Source organism: Oncorhynchus kisutch, linkage group LG23, assembly GCF_002021735.2.
Source record: "Oncorhynchus kisutch isolate 150728-3 linkage group LG23, Okis_V2, whole genome shotgun sequence".
NCBI classification, from domain to species: Eukaryota; Metazoa; Chordata; class Actinopteri; order Salmoniformes; family Salmonidae; genus Oncorhynchus; species Oncorhynchus kisutch.
The window spans coordinates 7,443,895-7,464,480 of record NC_034196.2 but is presented as its reverse complement, the minus strand read 5'-3'; the positions used below and the strand labels follow the sequence as shown (position 1 = coordinate 7,464,480).

General features: G+C 46.0%; 1 protein-coding gene across 1 annotated transcript in view; it reads right to left on the bottom strand.

Annotated features, from left to right (window-relative positions):
* The window catches only part of LOC109868070 (proline-rich protein 36), a 57,742-nt gene that overhangs the window by 19,522 nt on the left and 17,634 nt on the right, over positions 1-20,586 (bottom strand). The window contains exon 3 of the mRNA XM_020457483.2: positions 14,891-14,965. Coding sequence (XP_020313072.2) covers positions 14,891-14,965 — 75 coding nt within the window. The remainder of the gene's footprint in view (positions 1-14,890; positions 14,966-20,586) is intronic.

Genomic DNA, 20,586 nt, shown 5'->3' with positions numbered 1-20,586 from the left:
CACCATCTGTGCTTAGATTTGATATTATATTCATATTTAGGAGTAGCTAGCAGTTACAGTACAGCAGGGGATGGCCATCTCTTATTGTCTTATTACGGCATTTGCCATACAAGTGAGAGGAGAATTTCTTACACATTTACCAGCAACAAGATACTGTATCTTTCAGTTCTCTCCAAGGAACCCGAACTTAATATGCTAAAAGAAAATGTAATTTTATTTTAGTGAGAAACTAAACTGAACAGTCAATCTATTCAGAAAATCATTGTGCTAGTGGTTCAGGGGCTTCAACTCTCCCTCTGTCTCTCCCTCTGTCCCTCCCTCTATCCCTCCCTCTGTCCCTCCCTCTGTCCCTCTGTTCCCCCCCACCCCCTCTCCAACTCTCCTGGCCTATCTCCTATCTCCTCCTCCTCCTGTTTTGTTGTTTTTCTTTTTTTTTTTTTTTTTTTACTAAAGGAGACCACATCCGCAAGGTTGCAATTTTTGTAGGTTGTTATCCTTTTTGTTTAGACTCTCCAACAGTATGTTATCAAGTGCTGCTGGACGACAGTGGCATTAGATATGACCTTTCAAACTGCACATTTAGTAAGTAGAACTAAGACAGGGGGGGGGGAGGGGCGGGGCTGCACTTTCAGTATACAGCTTTAAGTCAGCAGCCTCATGGGATTCTCCTAACATACTAAAGCACACACATGCGGTGGAATAGATGCAAGATGCCCTTGTGTATGTCTGAGACTAACTGCTGCGCTGCTGAGCTATTGACTGATAGCTTCTGGAGCGGAATAGGCTGATGGATGGATGAATGGGTGGATGGATACAGAGGATATTTCAGGGGGAGAGGTGTGACAGACACTTCACTGGTGGTATGGAGGAATGGGTAAGAGAGAGAGAGGTAAATATCACTTAGGATCTCTCCTTCTGTCTCTCCTATTCACTCACACATGAACACACTCTTAGCTACCATGTGGAGCTTCCTTTTTTTTGTTCTTTTTTTTTTAGCCTTTTTACATTTTCGGAGTGTGAAGGTTAAGATGATCCCAAGGGAAGAGGCAGACATAGGGTTGAGGAAGGGGGGGGGGGGGGGGGGGGGAGGAGTTGAGCGGTGTGCAGAGATGCAGAAAATGGGGAACAGGTTGAGAGGAATGAGCAGGAACACACTTAATGCTCCTCAACATTTGACATCCTCGGGCGACTGACAGCGGACGGCAGTCACCGACGGCTGAGGGGCACATCAATGTGACCACAGTGTTTTTAAAATGGTGCTTTGTCGAAGGGATGGAAGGGAGGAATGAATGCTGAGAACTAGGTAGGCTACAGTCCAAAAGGGGCAATATTGATTTGTAAAAGGAAGAGTGAAATGAAATCACACTTGAATTATTTACCGAAAGCAATCAGACCTATTCTTACTATATTTAGACTTCAGATTCTTTTCAGCATCTAATACCTCTCCCAGACTCTCACCACCATAAAAATACTTTTACGACGGCTGAAGCAAGCACACAAAATCTATTTTTAGTTATTGAATTGTTCACCGAAAGTCTTGGTAACATTTCCAGACATGTATGTAAATTAGAAGGGAATAAATCTGTATTGAGCTTACATGATTTGTTTGACTTTATTCGACTAGTAGACCCATGCTTCTCATATTGCATCCAAATAGCCTATTCATCCTCTTATATTAAGATATTAGTTATTTCCTATAGAGGCAGCAGATTGGGGATTGTGCTAATGTGAGCGGTTTAGCTAGGCAAAATTAGCTGTGGGTGTAATATGAGTGTGATTTAGTATTTATATGACACAGCCACATTATGCAGTTTATCCCTGTTCTGGACGCCACTCTTGATTTTCCCCTCGCTTCACTGTTTCAAAGACATGATGGCATGCATGACAAGGATGGATACCATCTGGCCTCACTATTGGCATGAGCAGTATCTGTGATTATTGCCAAAGACAGCATAAACAACCCAGCTAGCACACAGCGTTCTGAGAACCATACCTCACTATTGGCATGAGCAGTATCTGTGATTATTGCCAAAGACAGCATAAACAACCCAGCTAGCACACAACATTCTGAGAACCATACCTCACTATTGGCATGAGCAGTGTCTGTGATTATTGCCAAACACAACATAAAGAACTCAGCTAACACACAATGTTCTGAGAACCATACCTCACTATTGGCATGAGCAGTGTCTGTGATTATTGCCAAACACAACATAAACAACTCAGCTAACACACAATGTTCTGAGAACCATACCTCACTATTGGCATGAGCAGTGTCTGTGATTATTGCCAAACACAACATAAACAACTCAGCTAACACACAATGTTCTGAGAACCATAGGTTTCTTAGAGCTTGGTGAGAGCGTTGTTGTCCTATTGTTATTTTGCATACAACCTTCCCACAATGTTCTGTGAATGGTGCAAGGATACCCAGCTAGCATATAACATTCTCAGAACCATGTGTTTCTTAGGTGGGAATTTCAGTACTTCAGCATAACATTTCTTACAGGTTTCCTAATGGTTATTTTTAAAGTCATGTTCTCAGAACATTAAGAAAACTGTCCACAAAAAAACATTAGTAACATTCAAAGAACGTTCTAAGAATGTTATTTAAAAACATATAATTTCCGTTTTCAGCGTCAACAAACTCTCTCTATCTTCTATCTTGTAGTGTGTTTAGGGGTTTTGGCCACGCCCACTCATTGGCCACACCTGATCTTAATGAGAGCTTGTTTCCTTTGAAATGGGGTCTGTTTGAATAGACAAAAATGAACAGCTTTGTATAAGTTACTAAAAAAATATTTATTTAAAAACCTTTATTTATCCAGGTTTGGATCAAAGCTATTTTTCAAGAGAAACCTGGTCCAACCCAAGACAGCAACAGGGGGAACAATGTTTGAGACAAATATCAGACATACTGTAAGAAATTAGACATAGACACACCAACCTGGTGGCACAGTGGACTAATTTCATGGATAGAGAACGAAGATTATAGATTTGAATTTTACTGACAGAATTAATGCATGATTAATGCCTAAGCAAATTAATTTCCATGTGTCCTATCTGTGCTTGGAGTTCAAAAACAGTTAACCCCAGCTAAGCTAGTGGTGTTATTAAAAGTCTTATTGAAACATGTTCCCAGAATGTTTTTTAAAAATTCTGTTTTATCATGGCTTTGTTCCCAGAACCAATGGGGAAACCAAAAACGTACATTCCCACAACTTCCAAGGAACCAAATGTGCTAGCTGGGAAGGGCTCTATATCTCACTCCCTCTCTCTCCCTCTCTCTCTCACCCTCAGTGAACAGACTTTCTCCACCCACACTCACATACCCACACCCACACAAATAACACACACACACAAAGGAGCATAACCACTTTCAGAAATAAACGCATGCACTCACATACATACACATACTGTACAACAATGCAATTTTACAATGAAATACACCATTATATTAATGTGATTATGGATCCTTGGTTTAATGCAATAACAACATGTGCCATTATAATATGTCACAGTGTGCGTTATTGTATGCCATTAAGTTCAATTGAAGGTGTCTGTAGATGCTGTAACTCAATTATAATGCGTTGCGTATCTCGGTGTGTGAACAGCTAGATCATGCTGGCTGAGCATTATATCCCTGTGTTATTCATCTGAATGGGAAGTGAACCTACAGTGTTTTCTCACCTCTTCCCTGTGAGCTGCCTGTTGCTTCATGGCCTGGATGCCTCCGAAGGAAAGATGGATTACATTAGGAGCACAGCGCACAGCCGACTCTGCCCTTTGCACACACACACACACACACACACACACACACACACACACACACACACACACACACACACACACACATGGTTGCTCACACACATGCACGCATACATACGCACACCATCTACTCCATTAGCAGCTTTATCCACAGGCTGCTAACTCAGACACGCTGGGTCGGAAATCCCTGACAGGGTAGTTAGCGAAAGGTCAGTGTGAAGAATCTGACAAATCCCTTTTTTAGAAAAACCTGATGCCTACACATCTAGTTCTGCAGAATGCCCACCACCAGTCTATCAGTCAGAGCTTTACTCTCTGCCTTTCTGGTCTTGACTTTGTGCTGCGTGCGCGCAGACACAAACATTCTCTCTCTCATTTGTTGAAGCCTAATGTGATTTCCTATTCTGGCACGACTTTCACTACCGTTTACCATCATTTCAGGCACCGTCATTGTTGTCAATGTTTAATGAATGACTTTAGGGTTGGCACCGGGTGAGAAGCCTTCCTCCCAGAGATGTAGTCACACATAAACTTCATCTTGGTCAGTAAGTGTCTGTGAGGTTGGTTAAATGCATAACCTACGAGACTAGAGGATGAAGAATATAGTGTTTTAGGCTGCTGTATTGTAAAGCAGGTTTTTGATTTGTCAGGGCCTAGGGAAATATTTGATTCTAATTCATTCCACACGGTACCCATTCCTCTCACCTTCTGTAGTCTCCCTTCAGCTATCCTCCCTTCCCCTCATCTCTTCTCTACTCCACTCCTCTCCTTTACTCTCGCTTCCTCTCCTCTTCTTCCCCCTCTCCTCTCTTCCCCTTCCCCTCCCTCTGAGTATGCACCTAGCTTTCTCCCCCATCATCCCTCATCCCTCTTTAGTTGTGAAATGTATATTCCAGAGAAGCAGGAGGCGAAAGTGATACAGCCAACCTAATGAAGGAGGTGGCCATCCCTGATGTCTATGAAAGACCATATTTCTCAGGATCAATCTGCTACAATACCCAGCTGTCACATCCTATGGGCAATCCGCCTTGACAGAGAAACATTTCATGTGGTTGCCAAGCCCTGCTCCGACTCAGGCTCCGCACAGAGGAAGTGAGGGAGATGCCAACAAAGAGATGTGAACCCAAAACACGGGAACCATAGTAGCACTCTGGGTCTCTGGTGCTCTGCAGCCAGCCAGAAGCACATTATGGAGGTCATAAGATGAGGGAAAGAGGTCCCTTGCACCACAGCTGATGTCCCTAAAGGCACTCTTGAGTGACAGAAGGAGATGCGGTGCTTTGTTTCTACTAGATTCTACACTTAGCAGTGCTCTCACACACACTCACACACTGCATTTTAATTACAGCACAGGAACTGGCAAGGAACCGAGACCTTGATGCTTTGAGTGAGTCGTGTCCTTTTAAAAATTCATTTAATTCAGTAAAAGTCTATCAATTCCTGTCATTCCTCTCAGGTTTTTAAACATGCAGAGAGCGTAGAGCGCTCAGTCACAAGGACAGCTCAGTCCAGCCCTCTGGCTCCGATCCTTCACACACCGACCAGACGGGTCCTGAGGAGAGAGGTTTTTACCTCTATTATTACTTTTTAAAATCTTTTAACGTGTTGATGAATATTTAATGCAGATGAATATTTCACTGCGGCACACGGCAGTCAGGAGTTGAGAAAAGAGATGCAGAGAAAGAGAGCGAGGGGAGTGAGAGAGAGAGAGTGAAAGAGACATTGAGATGCAAGGAGAGTCCACCTCTTCTTCCACCAACATGCAGTCTCGCTACTCCTCTCTGCCCCACCCAGCTCTCCTCTCCTCTGGTGCATTATCAGTCAGAGGACAGGACAGTACACTGTCGGAGAGCCGAGTAATGTCACCCAGGGTTGTATCAGTGGAGTTCTGCTGCGGAAAGCGCTGAGTCATGATGTGTGTTGAGTCATGATGTGTGTGTGCAGTGTAGGAGAGCGATGAGTTGGTAGGCGCTGTCAGGGGATGTTTATCTCAAACCAATGAGATGGATCATTACGAGTCCACCCTCACTCCAGTGATTCTACCCTCCGCCCCCGTCCCCCCGTCCCCCCGTCGCCCCACATACCCAGCCGAGACTGCTATTCTCTTCCGTAGTCGCAAGACACTACACTTCAAGGGTGCGTCGACGCGCTTCAAAACTTTGGAAACTTATTCGAGGTCAAAGGTTCACACGGGACTAAAGGAGTCTCAGACAGAGGACGATCTACGAACCTGAATGAAAGCCATTGCTATCACACAGTGTATGAGCTGATAACAGCCAGCAAAGCAAGATGGGGGAAAAAAAACCTCAGCAGCCATTCTATAGCGCTTATCTGCAGTTCACTAGGTACGATATGAAGGATTGTCCTCGCAAACCATAGCTAAGACTCTTAGGAGCTACTCACAGGAAATCGAAACTCACTCCAAAGAGTGGCTTCATTTTTTCTCAACATTAAACAAATGAATCCTAGTCTAGGGCCCCATCGGCTTCCACAAGAAAGGTGCATCAATAAACAATATCTTGTGAGGTGGAGACAGAGGTTTGGTCAGCGATGTGATTAGGCTGATGTCCCCGTAAACCCTGTAGGGATCGAAGCACAAGAGTTCGCTGCTATAACTCAAGCTTTGTTCCATAAATATGCCATTAGCAAAATGCATAATAGGGAGGACTTTTAGATTCCAAACTCTACTCACTAATTAACACTCCTGCACACCTCACAATGATATTCACATATTAATATGCAGTTAATGCACCACGGGTGCTGGATAAATAATATCAGATACAAGCATTCCTGTACTTTTACAGATACCAACTTTAGAGGAAATACACTGGAAACAAATGTAGCATTTACTTGTCGAGCCGCAATGTAATTTGTAACTATGTTACATTTTTGGTGCAATTGTGTCTACATTTGCATTGCTTAAAGTTTTTCAAATAGCATTTTTAAGTAAAGGCTTCTTTTAAAGGAAATATTCTGAAGAAACGGTTTATGTCTGTCTATTAAGCTCATTGACCAACATTTCTCACTCTTATGAGTCATTCCCAGTGGCCAAAACTAGTAACAATGTCGTCAGTCTGGCATCTTTTTTTATGACAACACTTTTCCTGATGGGTTGGAGTGCGCAGTATTCACCTGCATATAGGTGACGAGTTTCAGGAAACTAGGCATACAGTGCCTTGCGAAAGTATTCGGCCACCTTGAACTTTGCGACCTTTTGCCACATTTCAGGCTTCAAACATAAAGATATAAAACTGTATTTTTTTGTGAAGAATCAACAACAAGTGGGACGCAATCATGAAGTGGAACAACATTTATTAGATATTTCAAACTTTTTTAACAAATCAAAAACTGAAAAATTGGGCGTGCAAGATTATTCAGCCCCTTTACTTTCAGTGCAGCAAACTCTCTCCAGAAGTTCAGTGAGGATCTCTGAATGATCCAATGTTGACCTAAATGACTAATGATGATAAATACAATCCACCTGTGTGTAATCAAGTCTCCGTATAAATGCACCTGCACTGTGATAGTCTCAGAGGTCCGTTAAAAGCGCAGAGAGCATCATGAAGAACAAGGAACACACCAGGCAGGTCCGAGATACTGTTGTGAAGAAGTTTAAAGCCAGATTTGGATACAAAAATATTTCCCAAGCTTTAAACATCCCAAGGAGCACTGTGCAAGCGATAATATTGAAATGGAAGGAGTATCAGACCACTGCAAATCTACCAAGACCTGGCCGTCCCTCTAAACTTTCAGCTCATACAAGGAGAAGACTGATCAGAGATGCAGCCAAGAGGCCCATGATCACTCTGGATGAACTGCAGAGATCTACAGCTGAGGTGGGAGACTCTGTCCATAGGACAACAATCAGTTGTATATTGCACAAATCTGGCCTTTATGGAAGAGTGGCAAGAAGAAAGCCATTTCTAAAAGATATCCATAAAAAGTGTTGTTTAAAGTTTGCCACAAGCCACCTGGGAGACACACCAAACATGTGGAAGAAGGTGCTCTGGTCAGATGAAGCCAAAATTGAACTTTTTGGCAACAATGCAAAACATTATGTTTGGCGTAAAAGCAACACAGCTCATCACCCTGAACACACCATCCCCACTGTCAAACATGGTTGGTGGCAGCATCATGGTTTGGGCCTGCTTTTCTTCAGCAGGGACAGGGAAGATGGTTAAAATTGATGGGAAGATGGATGGAGCCCAATACAGGACCATTCTGGAAGAAAACCTGATGGAGTCTGCAAAAGACCTGAGACTGGGATGGAGATTTGTCTTCCAACAAGACAATGATCCAAAACATAAAGCAAAATCTACAATGGAATGGTTCAAAAATAAACATATCCAGGTGTTAGAATGGCCAAGTCAAAGTCCAGACCTGAATCCAATCGAGAATCTGTGGAAAGAACTGAAAACTGCTGTTCACAAATGCTCTCCATCCAACCTCACTGAGCTCAAGCTGTTTTGCAAGGAGGATTGGGAAAAAATGTCAGTCTCTCGATGTGCAAAACTGATAGAGACATACCCCAAGCGACTTACAGCTGTAATCGCAGCAAAAGGTGGCGCTACAAAGTATTAACTTAAGGGGGCTGAATAATTTTGCACGCCCAATTTTTCAGTTTTTGATTTGTTAAAAAAGTTTGAAATATCCAATAAATGTCGTTCCACTTCATGATTGTGTCCCACTTGTTTTTGATTCTTCACAAAAAAATACAGTTTTATATCTTTATGTTTGAAGCCTGAAATGTGGCAAAAGGTCGCAAAGTTCAATACTTTCGCAAGGCACTGTATGTCGCGCATCACTACTTTACAGTAGAGGTGTTGTTTTTGGCAGAAATGCATTCTGGAACATGTGAACTTTCAAGTGCCTTAATAACAAACTTGTATTCCATCTGTAAATACAAATTAAATTGTTAAATTTAGTTGGTTTAGCCACGGAAAAAGACAGGGACTTTCCCGCTAGCCATGATTGGCTGAGATAATGGATGGGCTGGGCATGCCGAGAAATTAGTTTGGATGGGTCTGCCATGTAGCACACTTCTGTCTATAACATGAGCTGGTCAGTATGTGTAGGTCAAATCAAAACAAATGTTATTTGTCACATACCCATGGTTAGCAGATGTTAATGTGAGTGTAGCGAAATTCGACAATACAGTTAAAACCAACAAGTAATCTAACCTGACAATTCCACAACAACTACCTTATACACACAATGTAACGTAATGAATACGAATACGTACATAAAAATATATGAATGAGTGATGGTACAGAACGGCATAGGCAAGATGCAGTAGATGGTATCGAGTACAGTATATACATATGAGATGAGTAATGTAGGGTATGTAAACATTATATGAAGTGGCATTGTTTAAAGTGGCTAGTGATACATTTTATACATCAATTTTTACATTATTAAAGTGGCTGGAGTTGAGTCAGTATGTTGGCAGCAGCCACTCAATGTTAGTGGTGGCTGTTTACCAGTCTGATGGCCTTGAGATACAAGCTTTTTTTCAGTCTCTCGGTCCCTGCTTTGATGCACCTGTACTGACCTCATCTTCTGGATGATAGTGGGGGGAAGAGGCAGTGGCTCGGGTGGTTGTTGTCCTTGATGATCTTTATGGCCTTCCTGTGACATCGGGTGGTGTAGGTGTCCTGGAGGGCAGGTAGTTTGCCCCCGGTGATGCGTTGTGCAGACCTCACTACCCTCTGGAGAGCCTTACGATTGTGGGCAGAGCAGTTGCCGTACCAGGCGGTGATACAGCCCGACAGGATACTCTCGATTGTGCATCTGTAAAAGTTTGTGAGTGCTTTTGGTGACAAGCCAAATTTCTTCATCACCACGCTGTCTGTGTGGGTGGACCAATTCAGTTTGTCCGTGATGTGTACGCCGAGGAACTTAAAACTTACTACCCTCTCCACTACTGTCCCGTCGATGTGGATAGGTGGGTGCTCCCTCTGCTGTTTCCTGAAGTCCACGATCATCTCCTTTGTTTTGTTGACTTTGAGTGTGAGGTTATTTTCCTGACACCACACTCCGAGGGCCCTCACCTCCCTGTAGGCCGTCTCGTCGTTGTTGGTAATCAAGCCTACCACTGTTGTGTCGTCTGCAAACTTGATGATTGAGTTGGAGGCGTGCATGGCCACGCAGTCGTGGGTGAACAGGGAGTTCAGGAGAGGGTGGAGGAGATGTTGTTACCTACCCATACCACCAGGGGGCGGCCCGTCAGGATGTCCAGTACCCAGTTGCACAGGGCAGGGTTGAGACCCAGGGTCTCGAGCTTGATGACGAGTTTGGAGGGTACTATGGTGTGAAATGCTGAGCTGTAGTTGATGAACAGCATTCTCACATAGATATTCCTCTTGTCCAGATGGACCTATTGGGGCGGTAAGCAAATTGGAGTGGGTCTACGGTGTCAGGTAGGGTGGAGGTGATATGGTCCTTGACTAGTCTCTCAAAGCACTTCATGATGACGGAAGTGAGTGCTACGGGGCGGTAGCCGTTTATCTCAGTTAGCTTAGCTTTCTTGGGAACAGGAACAATGGTGGACCTCTTGAAGCATGTGGGAACAGCAGACTGGGATAAGGATTGATTGAATATGTCCGTAAACACAACAGCCAGCTGGTCTGCGCATGCTCTGAGGACGCGGCTGGGGATGCCGTCTGGGCCTGCAGCCTTGCGAGGGTTAACACGTTTAAATGTTTTACTCACGTCGGCTGCAGTGAAGGAGAGTCTGCAGGTTTTGGTAGCGGGCCATGTCAGTGGCACTGTATTGTCCTCAAAGCGAGCAAAGAAGTTGTTTAGTCTGTCTGGGAGCAAGACATCCTGGTCCGCGACGGGGCTGGTTTTCTTTTTGTAATCCGTGATTGACTGTTGACCCTGCCACATACCTCTCGTGTCTTAGCCGTTGAATTGCGGCTCTACTTCGTCTCTATACTGACGATTAGCATGTTTGATTGCCTGGCGGAGGGAATAGTATTCGGACATGTTTCCGGGCACCTTGCCCTGATTAAAAGCAGTGGTTTGCGCTTCAGTTTCGCGCGAATGCTGCCATCAATCCACGGTTTCTGGTTGGGGAATGTTTTAATAAACACTGTGGGTACAACATCACCGACGCACTTGCTAATAAACTCCCTCACCGAATCAGCGTATTCATCAATGTTGTTGTTTGACGCAATGCGGAACTTATCCCAGTCCACGTGATCGAAGCAATCTTGAAGCGTGGAATCAGATTGGTCGGACCAGCGTTGAACAGACCTGAGCACGGGAGCTTCCTGTTTTAGTTTCTGTCTGTAGGCTGGAAGCAACAAAATGGAGTCATGGTCAGCTTTTCCAAAAGGAGGGCGGAGGGGAGGGGGGGGGGGCTTATATGCGTCGCGGAAGTTAGAATAACAATGATCCAGGGTTTTACCAGCCCTGGTTGCACAATCGATATGCTGATAGAATTTAGGGAGTCTTGTTTTCAGATTAGCCTTGTTAAAATCCCCAGCTACAATGAATGCAGCCTCGGGATATGTGGTTTCCGGTTTTACATAGAGTCAAATGAAGTTCGTTCAGGGCCATCAATGTGTCTGCTTGGGGGGGGAATATATGCAAATGGCTCTGAGATACAAATAATATTACTACTTAGATTGTACACGTAATGTTAGCTAGCGAGCCAGACAGCTAACGGTAGCTATCTAGCTAACAGTATGCTTTAACTTAAAATTAAAACAACTTTCTGGCAAACTTAGAAATGTATAATATCTGAAAATGGAGCGAGCTAGACTATCGTATACATGGATGGACACTTCTTCCTCTGTCACGGAATTCCATGGTTGCCCTTGAAGATGTAATCCGGAGACAGGTGTTTTATACAACAGCCTTCGGTGTGTTCTCTTAAAACAACAACGCCGTAAAAGGGGGCAGACGAAGCGGTCTTCTGGTCAGGTTCTGGAGACGGGCACATCACACACCGCTCCCGAACATACTGTGATAATAATCGAAGAGAATTCTCTTGGTAGATAATGTGGTCGGCATTTGATTGTGAGGAATTCTAAGTCAGGTGAACAGAAGGACTTGAGTTCCTGTATGTTGTTATGATCCCCGCCTTTCTTCTTTACCAGAAAGAAGCTTGTTTCTGTCGGCGTGATGCCGACAGCTGGCTGGCTGTACCGACTCCGATATCGTGTCACGAGTGAGCCATGTTTCCGTAAAGCAAAGAATGTTACAGTCTCTTATGTCTCTCTGGAATGCTATCCTTGCTCGGATTTCATCTACCTTGTTGTCAAGAGACTGGACATTGGCGAGTAGTATGTTCGGGAGCGGTGTGCGATGTGCCCGTCTCCAGAACCTGACCAGAAGACCGCTTCGTCTGCCCCCTTTTACGGCGTTGTTGTTTTAAGAGAACACACCGAAGGCTGTTGTATAAAACACCTGTCTCCGGATTACATCTTCAAGGGCAACCATGGAATTCCGTGACAGAGGAAGAAGTGTCCATCCATGTATACGATAGTCTAGCTCGCTCCATTTTCAGATATTATACATTTCTAAGTTTGCCAGAAAGTTGTTTTAATTTTAAGTTAAAGCATACTGTTAGCTAGATAGCTACCGTTAGCTGTCTGGCTCGCTAGCTAACATTACGTGTACAATCTAAGTAGTAATATTATTTGTATCTCAGAGCCATTTGCATTGCTAGTTATAGCCTAATGTTAGCTAGTTAACTAAAATTTAACCTAGTTTAACCAGCAGATTCATGATGGATAGTAACGTTATGAGTTGGGATTATGGTTCATTGTTTACCGAGCTTACATGTCAAAACAAAAGACTCCACTATGCAAGTAACCATTTCACTGTACATTTTATTTGATATAGTGTGTGTTTACCAGAGGCGGTAATGTGAAGAACATGACCTGCACCAAAGTCAAAGTATGATATAATATTAAGACAACGAGACAGTATCCAAGTTCTAAAGTTCTCTGGTAGAATGCCCTGGTTTATTTTGTCACACTCGCAAACGTAAGCTATTTTCTGTAATTGGCTCGTCATTAACTTGTAAATAATGATCTTGTTGTGAGTTTATTATCCTGTAATAATGAAGAAAATTTGCTAAAGTGAAGACGTTGTCAGTTACAGTAGCTTGCGAAATATTCAACCCGCTTGGCATTTTTCCTATTTTGTTGCCTTACAACTTGCAATTAAAACATATTTTTTGGGGGAGTATTATCATTTGATTTACACAACATGCTTACCACTTTGAAGAAAATATTGTTATTGTGAAGCAAACAAGAAATAAGACCAAAAAACAGAAAACTTGAGCGTGCATAACTATCCCCCCCCCCCCAAAGTCAATACTTTGTAGAGCCACCGTTTGTAGCAATTACAACTGCAAGTCTCTTGGGGTATGTCTCTATAAGCTTGGCACATCTAGCCAGTGGGATTTTTGCTCATTCTTCAAGGCAAACTGTTCCAGCTCCTTCAAGTTGGAGGACTTCCACTGGTGTACAGCAATCTTTAAGTATTTTCAGGTCTCTCCAGAGATGTTCAATCAGGTTCAAGTCCGGGCTCTGGCTGGGCCACTCAAGGACATTCAGAGACTTGTCCTGAAGCCACTCCTGCGTTGTCTTGGCTGTGACCTTAGGGTTGTTGACCTGTTGTAAGGTGAACCTTTGCCCCAGTCTGAGGTCCTGAGCGCTATTCCTGAGCAGGTTTTCATTCAAAATCAATAAATATCAAACACACATCAACCTATTTCCACGGATCTAACTTAACTGAAACACTGAGATGAAAGGTAAAAAAATATATATTGATATTCAATCAGAATAAGAAGAACAAGAACCTGTGAGTCTTTCGTGTCTTTTATCTCTACCTCCTTTCTCACCTCTCTTTTTTGACACCTCTTTCCATCCACTGCCAGACCATGCTCAACTAAGCTTCAAAGCAAAGGAATTGCCTGCTCACTAAAGCCTGTGAAATCCACGTCGAGCTCAGCAGAGGCCTTGACAGGACAATATGGTGACAAGTGTTCCTTTGACCAGAAAACAATAGTATTGTGTGTAACGGTAAGTAGTATAGAGAGACACCACTGGGTTACCTAGATCACATGGTGAGGATAATATGTCTGTGTAAACTCTCCATGACTTATCTCATATTCTAACTCTTTCTCTCTACACTCTCTCTCTCTCTACACTCTCTCTTTTTACACTCTCTCTCTCAGAGGCAGACTTTTCTCGCTCACTTAATCTCATCTCACTACACTGCCAGTCTCAGGGCTTCCTCTTTTGTGTGCGTCTCTTGCCTTTTCTCTCTCTCTCTCTCTCTCTCTCTCTCTCTCTCTCTGTCTCTCCCACTCTGTCTCTCCCACTCTGTCTCTCCCTCCCTCCCTCTCTTTTCCTCTCTTACTTCGCTTTGCTTAGATTTCAGTAGGGACCTGACAGGCCAACTTCCAGCATTTTCTCTGACTCTCTTTTATTTTCCTCCTTCTCTCCTCTCTCCCTCCACTGCTCTCCTGTCTTTCGTACTCCCCCTTGTTCTCATGATTTTGACATTTACAACTAAGAGACATGGGTTTCCATTTCATAGTAATCCTCCAGTGCTCACCCGCCTGTTATTCATCTTACTGTAAACTGTGAAATCCTGTTTGTTAATTGACTGATTTCAATTCACATTTCCAACAGCCACGGGGTGATTAAGCAGTATTTGTGACTTTTCGTGTATGTGTGTGTGTGCGCGCGCCTCTATCTCTTTAAGAGTCTTCTGCATTTTTGTTCATGTGTCAGTGAATGTGTGTGAGTGTGGAATGCCTGCCTTCACCAATCCCCCTCACTGGGCTCAGTGAACAAACCTGCTGCAGCATTATTCACACCTAAGACTTGAAAGCGTCGGATGAATAGCCTATATCCTAAATGTTGCGGCCCGTTGCTCGATAATCTTGCTCTGCACAGAGACTGCCTCATGGATGTCGTAATCCTGCCGAGCCATAAAACTGACTGAATCGCAAATATGGACGAGATTTGAAGTGACAGTGAACCAACCGCATGTTACTGTAGAATAGGATGCCCACAATCTGCTTTTACAGTAATACATAGGCACTCATATGCACACACATGCACACACATGCATACACTTTCACCCCCTGCCTTACCTGTATATGATGCAGGCACAGTCTCTGCACGTGCCACAGTTCTCTATGTCCTGACCCGTCCGGTAGGAGTGTCTCCTGGAGGGGAAAACACAGATGACATCATCACCAGGGGACCATTACAGCTGCCACCTTGGCTTGAGTCACAGCGTCAGGAGAGGGGATGTGTGTGTGTGTGTGTGTGTGTGTGTGTGTGTGTGTGTGTGTGTGAGAGAGAGAGAGAGAGAGCGAAAGGGATCTCAGTCTTATCATCCCTGGCTAGGTTTCATCACTTCATCTGAGAAGTAGCTAGCTCTATTTTTATCATGATGAAGTGTTGCCTCAGTCCCATGATTCTCCTCCTGCTAACTCCTCATCCAGAAATCCACTCCTGATCATATCTTTTGAAATGATTTTACCCCAACCGACTCCCCGACGTCTACGTCGGTCTTATGTCGGTCTTATGTCATTTTTTTCTAGTCGCCACCTGATCATTTGATGGCAGTATATTGCCACTCCCTCATTTTAAAAAAACAACTAATTTACTATTCATCACGACCTCACAAGTTCTACTCAATTACCTGTGTTTCACTACTTATTTACTTCATAAATTAATGGTAAATCAGGCTCTCAGCTACATTTTTGTAATTGCAGACTGATATTTGCGTAGGTTTTTTATTGCAGAGTGAAAACTAAAGAGGACTTGAAACCTGGCTATGGGATGCAGGGGGAAAGTCTGAGGGTAGAGCGAGACATATTCAAAGACAGGCTACTTTTCTATACTCAAGCACAGAGAAAGAGAGAGACACAAGCTAGACTGTAGTTTTACTATTAAACTCAATACTAACATTGTTTTCAATTTTGTGAAGCAGTTTGTGTTTCTTAACCAGGCAAAGCTAAATAGTAGGCTGGTGACTGGTGGTTGCGGGGAAGCAAGAGAGTAGCTTGCACGATTTGTAGCCTGCTATCGGAGGCGGAGCCGGAGAGGAGCTTGGCTGCCTGTCTGCTCACAATAATCGCTTGCTCCCCTGCAGTTTAGCAGCTGATTGTAACGGTTTTCTTCCGTAGAAGGAGAAGCGGACCAAAATGCAGCGTGGTGGTTACTCATGTTCTTTAATGGAAAATGAACGATACATGAAATAACTTACATCTACAAAACAACAAACGGAACGTGAAAACCTATACAGCCTATCTTGTGACAACAAACACAGAGACAGGAACAATCACCCACGAAACACTCAAAGAATATGGCTGCCTAAATATGGTTCCTAATCAGAGACAACGAGAATCACCTGCCTCTGATTGAGAACCACCTCAGGCAACCATAGACTTTGCTAGAACACCCCACTAAGCCACAATCCCAAAACCTATGAAAAACCCCCATACATAAACACAACCCAAAATAAACCCATGTCACACCCTGGCCTTACCAAATAAATAAAGAAAACACAAAATACTAAGACCAGGGCGTGACAGAACCCCCCCCCCCCCAAGGTGTGGACTCCCGGCCGCACACTTAAACCCATAGGGGAGGGTCCGGATGGGCGTCTGTCCACGGTGGCGGCTCCGGCTCGGGACGTGGACCCCACTCCAACCAAGTCTTAGTCCCCCTGTAACGCGTCCTTTGATTGGCGACCCTCGCCGCCGACCTTGGCCTAATAACCCTCACCAAGGACCCCACTGGACTGAGGGGCAGCTCGGGACTGAGGTAGAAGCTCGGGACTGAGGGGAAGCTCGGGACTGAGGGGAAGCTCGGGACTGAGGGGAAGCTCGGGACTGAGGGGTAGCTCGGGACTGAGGGGTAGCTCGGCACTGAGGGGTAGCTCGGCACTGAGGGGAAGCTCGGCACTGAGGGGAAGCTCAGCACTGAGAGGATGCCTAGTACCGAGAGGAAGCCCAGTACTGAGAGGAAACTCAGGCAGGTAGTAGGCTCTGGCAGATCCTGGCTAGCTGGTGGTTCTGGCAGATCCTGGCTGACTGGTGGATCCTGGCTAGCTGGTGGTTCTGGCAGATCCTGGCTGACTGGCGGATCCTGGCTGACTGGCGGATCTGGAAGATCATGGCTGACTGGCGGATCCTGGCAGACTGGCGGATCTGGAAGTTCCTGGCTGACTGGTGGATCCTGGCTGACTGGCGGCTCTAGCTGCTCTGGCTGCTCCATGCAGACGGGCAGCTCTGGCTGCTCCATGCAGACTGGAAGCTCTGGCTTCTCCATGCAGATTAGCAGCTCTGGCTGCGTTGAACAGGCAGGAGACTCCGGCAGCGCTGGAGAGAAGGAAGGCTCTGGCAGCGCTAAACAGGCGGGAGACTCCGGCAGCGCTGGAGAGGAGGAAGGCTCTGATAGCGCTAGACAGGCGGGAGACTCCGACAGTGCTAAACAGGCGGGAGACTCCGACAGCGCTGGAGAGGAGAAAGGCTCTGGCAGCGCTGAACAGGCGAGGCGCACTGAAGGCCTGGTGCGTGTTGCTGGCACTGGTGGTACTGGGCCGAGGACACGCACAGGAAGCCTGGTGCGAGGAGCTGCCACCGGAGGACTGGTGTGTGAAGGTGGCACAGGATGGACCGGACCGTGAAGGTGTACTGGAGAGCCTGAGAGCAGGACTGGCACAGGACGTGCAAGGCTAGGTAGGTACACAGGAGGCCTAGTGCGTGAGGCTGGCACACTCTTCACCAGCCGACTAACACGCACCTCAGGACGAGTATGGAGCGCTGACCCAGGTGCCATCAAATCCCCGACACGCTCCGTTGGGCGAATATCGTATCTAAAGCACCAACCTAGCAACTCCCTCATAACTCTCTCCTCCACTTTCCCCATTAACTCCTTCACAGTCTCTGCTTCACTCACCTCCAACACCGGCTCTGGTTCTGGTCTCCTCCTTGGCTCCTCACGATAAACAGGGGGAGTTGGCTCAGGTCTGAACCCTGACTCTGCCACACTCTCCCTGAGCCCCCCCCCCAATACATTTTTGGGGCTGACTCTCGGGCTTCCATCCGCGTCGCCGTGCTGCTTCTTCATACCAGCGCCCTTCTGCTTTCACCGCCTCCAGTTCTTCTTTGGGGCGGCGATATTCTCCAGGCTGTGTCCAGGGTCCTTTTCCGTCCAATATCTCCTCCCACGTCCAGAAGTCCTGTGATCGCTGCTCCTCACGATAAACAGGGGGAGTTGGCTCAGGTTTAAACCCTGACTCTGCCGCACTCTCCCTGAGCCCCCCCCAAATACATTTTTGGGGCTGACTCTCGAGCTTCCTTCTGCGCCGCCGTGCTTGTCTCTTCGACTCCATTCTCCTATAGCCCTCTTCGCACTGCTCCAGCGAATCCCAGGCGGGCTCCGGCACTCTCTCTGGGTCGACCGCCCACCTGTCTATTTCCTCCCAAGTCGTATATTCCAACCTTGGTTGCTCCTGCTGCCGCTGCCTGTCACCACGCTGCTTGGTCCTGGTGTGGTGGGTGATTCTGTAACGGTTTTCTTCCGTAGAAGGAGAAGCGGACCAAAATGCAGCGTGGTGGTTACTCATGTTCTTTAATGGAAAATGAACGATACATGAAATAACTTAAATCTACAAAACAACAAACGGAACGTGATAGGCTGTATAGGTTATCTTTTAAATTTTTTAAAATAAAAAATAATTTATTATCTTCAATACCATTCATTCTTTACAACTCATAATTTTCATACATACTCAAATAATGGTATTTTAATTTAACTAATTTAACTAAACATAAACCCCAAACAAAACCTCAGGGGAGCATCTTCCCTCCCCGTCACCCTACAAAATACCTTTCCCTATCTCCCCATCCCTAATCTATCCCCTTACAAATCTAAATGACACCCAGCCCTAAACCCCCCTTCCACCTCTCCCGAGCAGCATGCTGCCCCCACTTCCTCTCCTCCCTCTTCATCCTCCCCCTCAAATCTCCTTCCACCCTCCTCACTATCCCTTCCACACCCCAATCTCTCCCTGTCTTCACCATGTTCTGCCTGGCTTCCCACAGCCCCCGTTTAAAGAGACTCATGAGAAGCCAGAGCAGAAACCTGTCCCTATCCGTCCCTCTCGCTCTCCCTACACCTCTCTCTAACCTGGCCCACGTCAATACAAAATCCCCCCTTACCAAACCTAACAACACCCGTGCCCTAGCCCATACTACTCCGGCAAAGGCACAGTCCCAAAAGACATGGCGCACAGTCTCCTCCCTGCCACAAGAGGATCTTGGACAGGTGGGGGATTGCACCAAACTATACCGGTACATGATGGAACGTACCGGCAAGCACTTATGGAGGCTCAACCAATTCAGGTCCTTGAGCCTGTTGTCCAGACCCCGCGCCTGCACTCCCTCCCAGACCACTTCCGAGATGCCCACTACAGGCGCCTTTCTGACCTCCTCGTACAGGTGCCTGTGATCTAAACCTACTCGGGCAACTTCAACCTCAGGGTGCGCACGCAGCCACTTTGCCGCATGACCAAAGTGCCACGGCAGCTGTTCCGCCCGAGGACCCGTGTTAGACCACACCATTACGCTTCTCGCCTGATACGAGAAGAACACCCGCAGGAGGTAACCGGATGGGTGTATCACTGGATGAGCAAGCTCCGTTAACAAGAAAGAAACAAAAATTGTGTCCAGCTTGAGGGGGAAATGTGGTACCCCCCTACCTCCCTCCCCGATGGGACAGATCATGCGTGCCCTGGCGACCCACTCGCACCTGCCACTCCACATGAACTGAAACACAAGCCTCACTAGAGGCCTCCTCAGACAAGCCGGCAATGGGTAGATGTACGCCAAATACAAAAGAGACGGCAACACATCCACCTTTAGGACCAGGACTTTGCCCATAAAAGACAAATACCTAGCCTTCCACATTGCTAGCTTCCTCTGTACCACTGCGATACGCATGTTCCAAAAACTTGACGGAAGACTTTGCATGGTTCAGAACTGCTCCCGACGCTCGGGTGAAATCCCCAAAGATGGCAAGGGACCTTGTCAGGCACGAGTCCTTGCACAGCAGCAAGGAAGTGTCGTCGGCATACTGCGTCATCTTAACACGCAGCCCACCACTTCCAGGGATCAACAAGCCTTCCACCCCTGTGTCTGCCCTAATGGCAGCCCCCAGAGGCTCCATGTACAGAACGAAGAGGAGAGCCGAGAGTGGGCACCCCTGCCTGACCCCAGACGAGAGGTCAAAAACGTCACCCAAGTGACTATTTACACTAACTCGGCACCCCGCTCCGACATATAATGTACGAATCCATCCTATGAACTTCTCCCCAAATCCTAATCGACCTAACACTCTGAATAAAAAGGATCTATTCACGCGATCAAAGGCTTTAGCCTGATCTAGCGCTGCTACCATTAAAGGCAGTCCTCTATCTTCAACCCAAGCGATGGAGTCCCTGATTAACTGTAGGTTCCATCTAATAGAGCGGCCCTCTACCCCGCACGTCTGATCCTCATGGACGACGTAGGGAAGGGCTGTGCGCAACCGTTCTGCTAAAACCTTTGCAAGTAGCTTGTAATCTACACACAGCATGGTCAACGGCCGCCAGTTGCCAAGGTCTGTTACTTCCCACTTAAAAGTGACAGCACACCAACAGCCATTGATCCCCCCCGGGACTCCCGTCTCAAGGATGGCCTTCAAGACTTCGAGGACCACTGGTCCAAGTATACCCCAAAACTTGAGATAAAACTCAGCTGGCAGCCCATCCATCCCAGGCACCTTCCCTTTT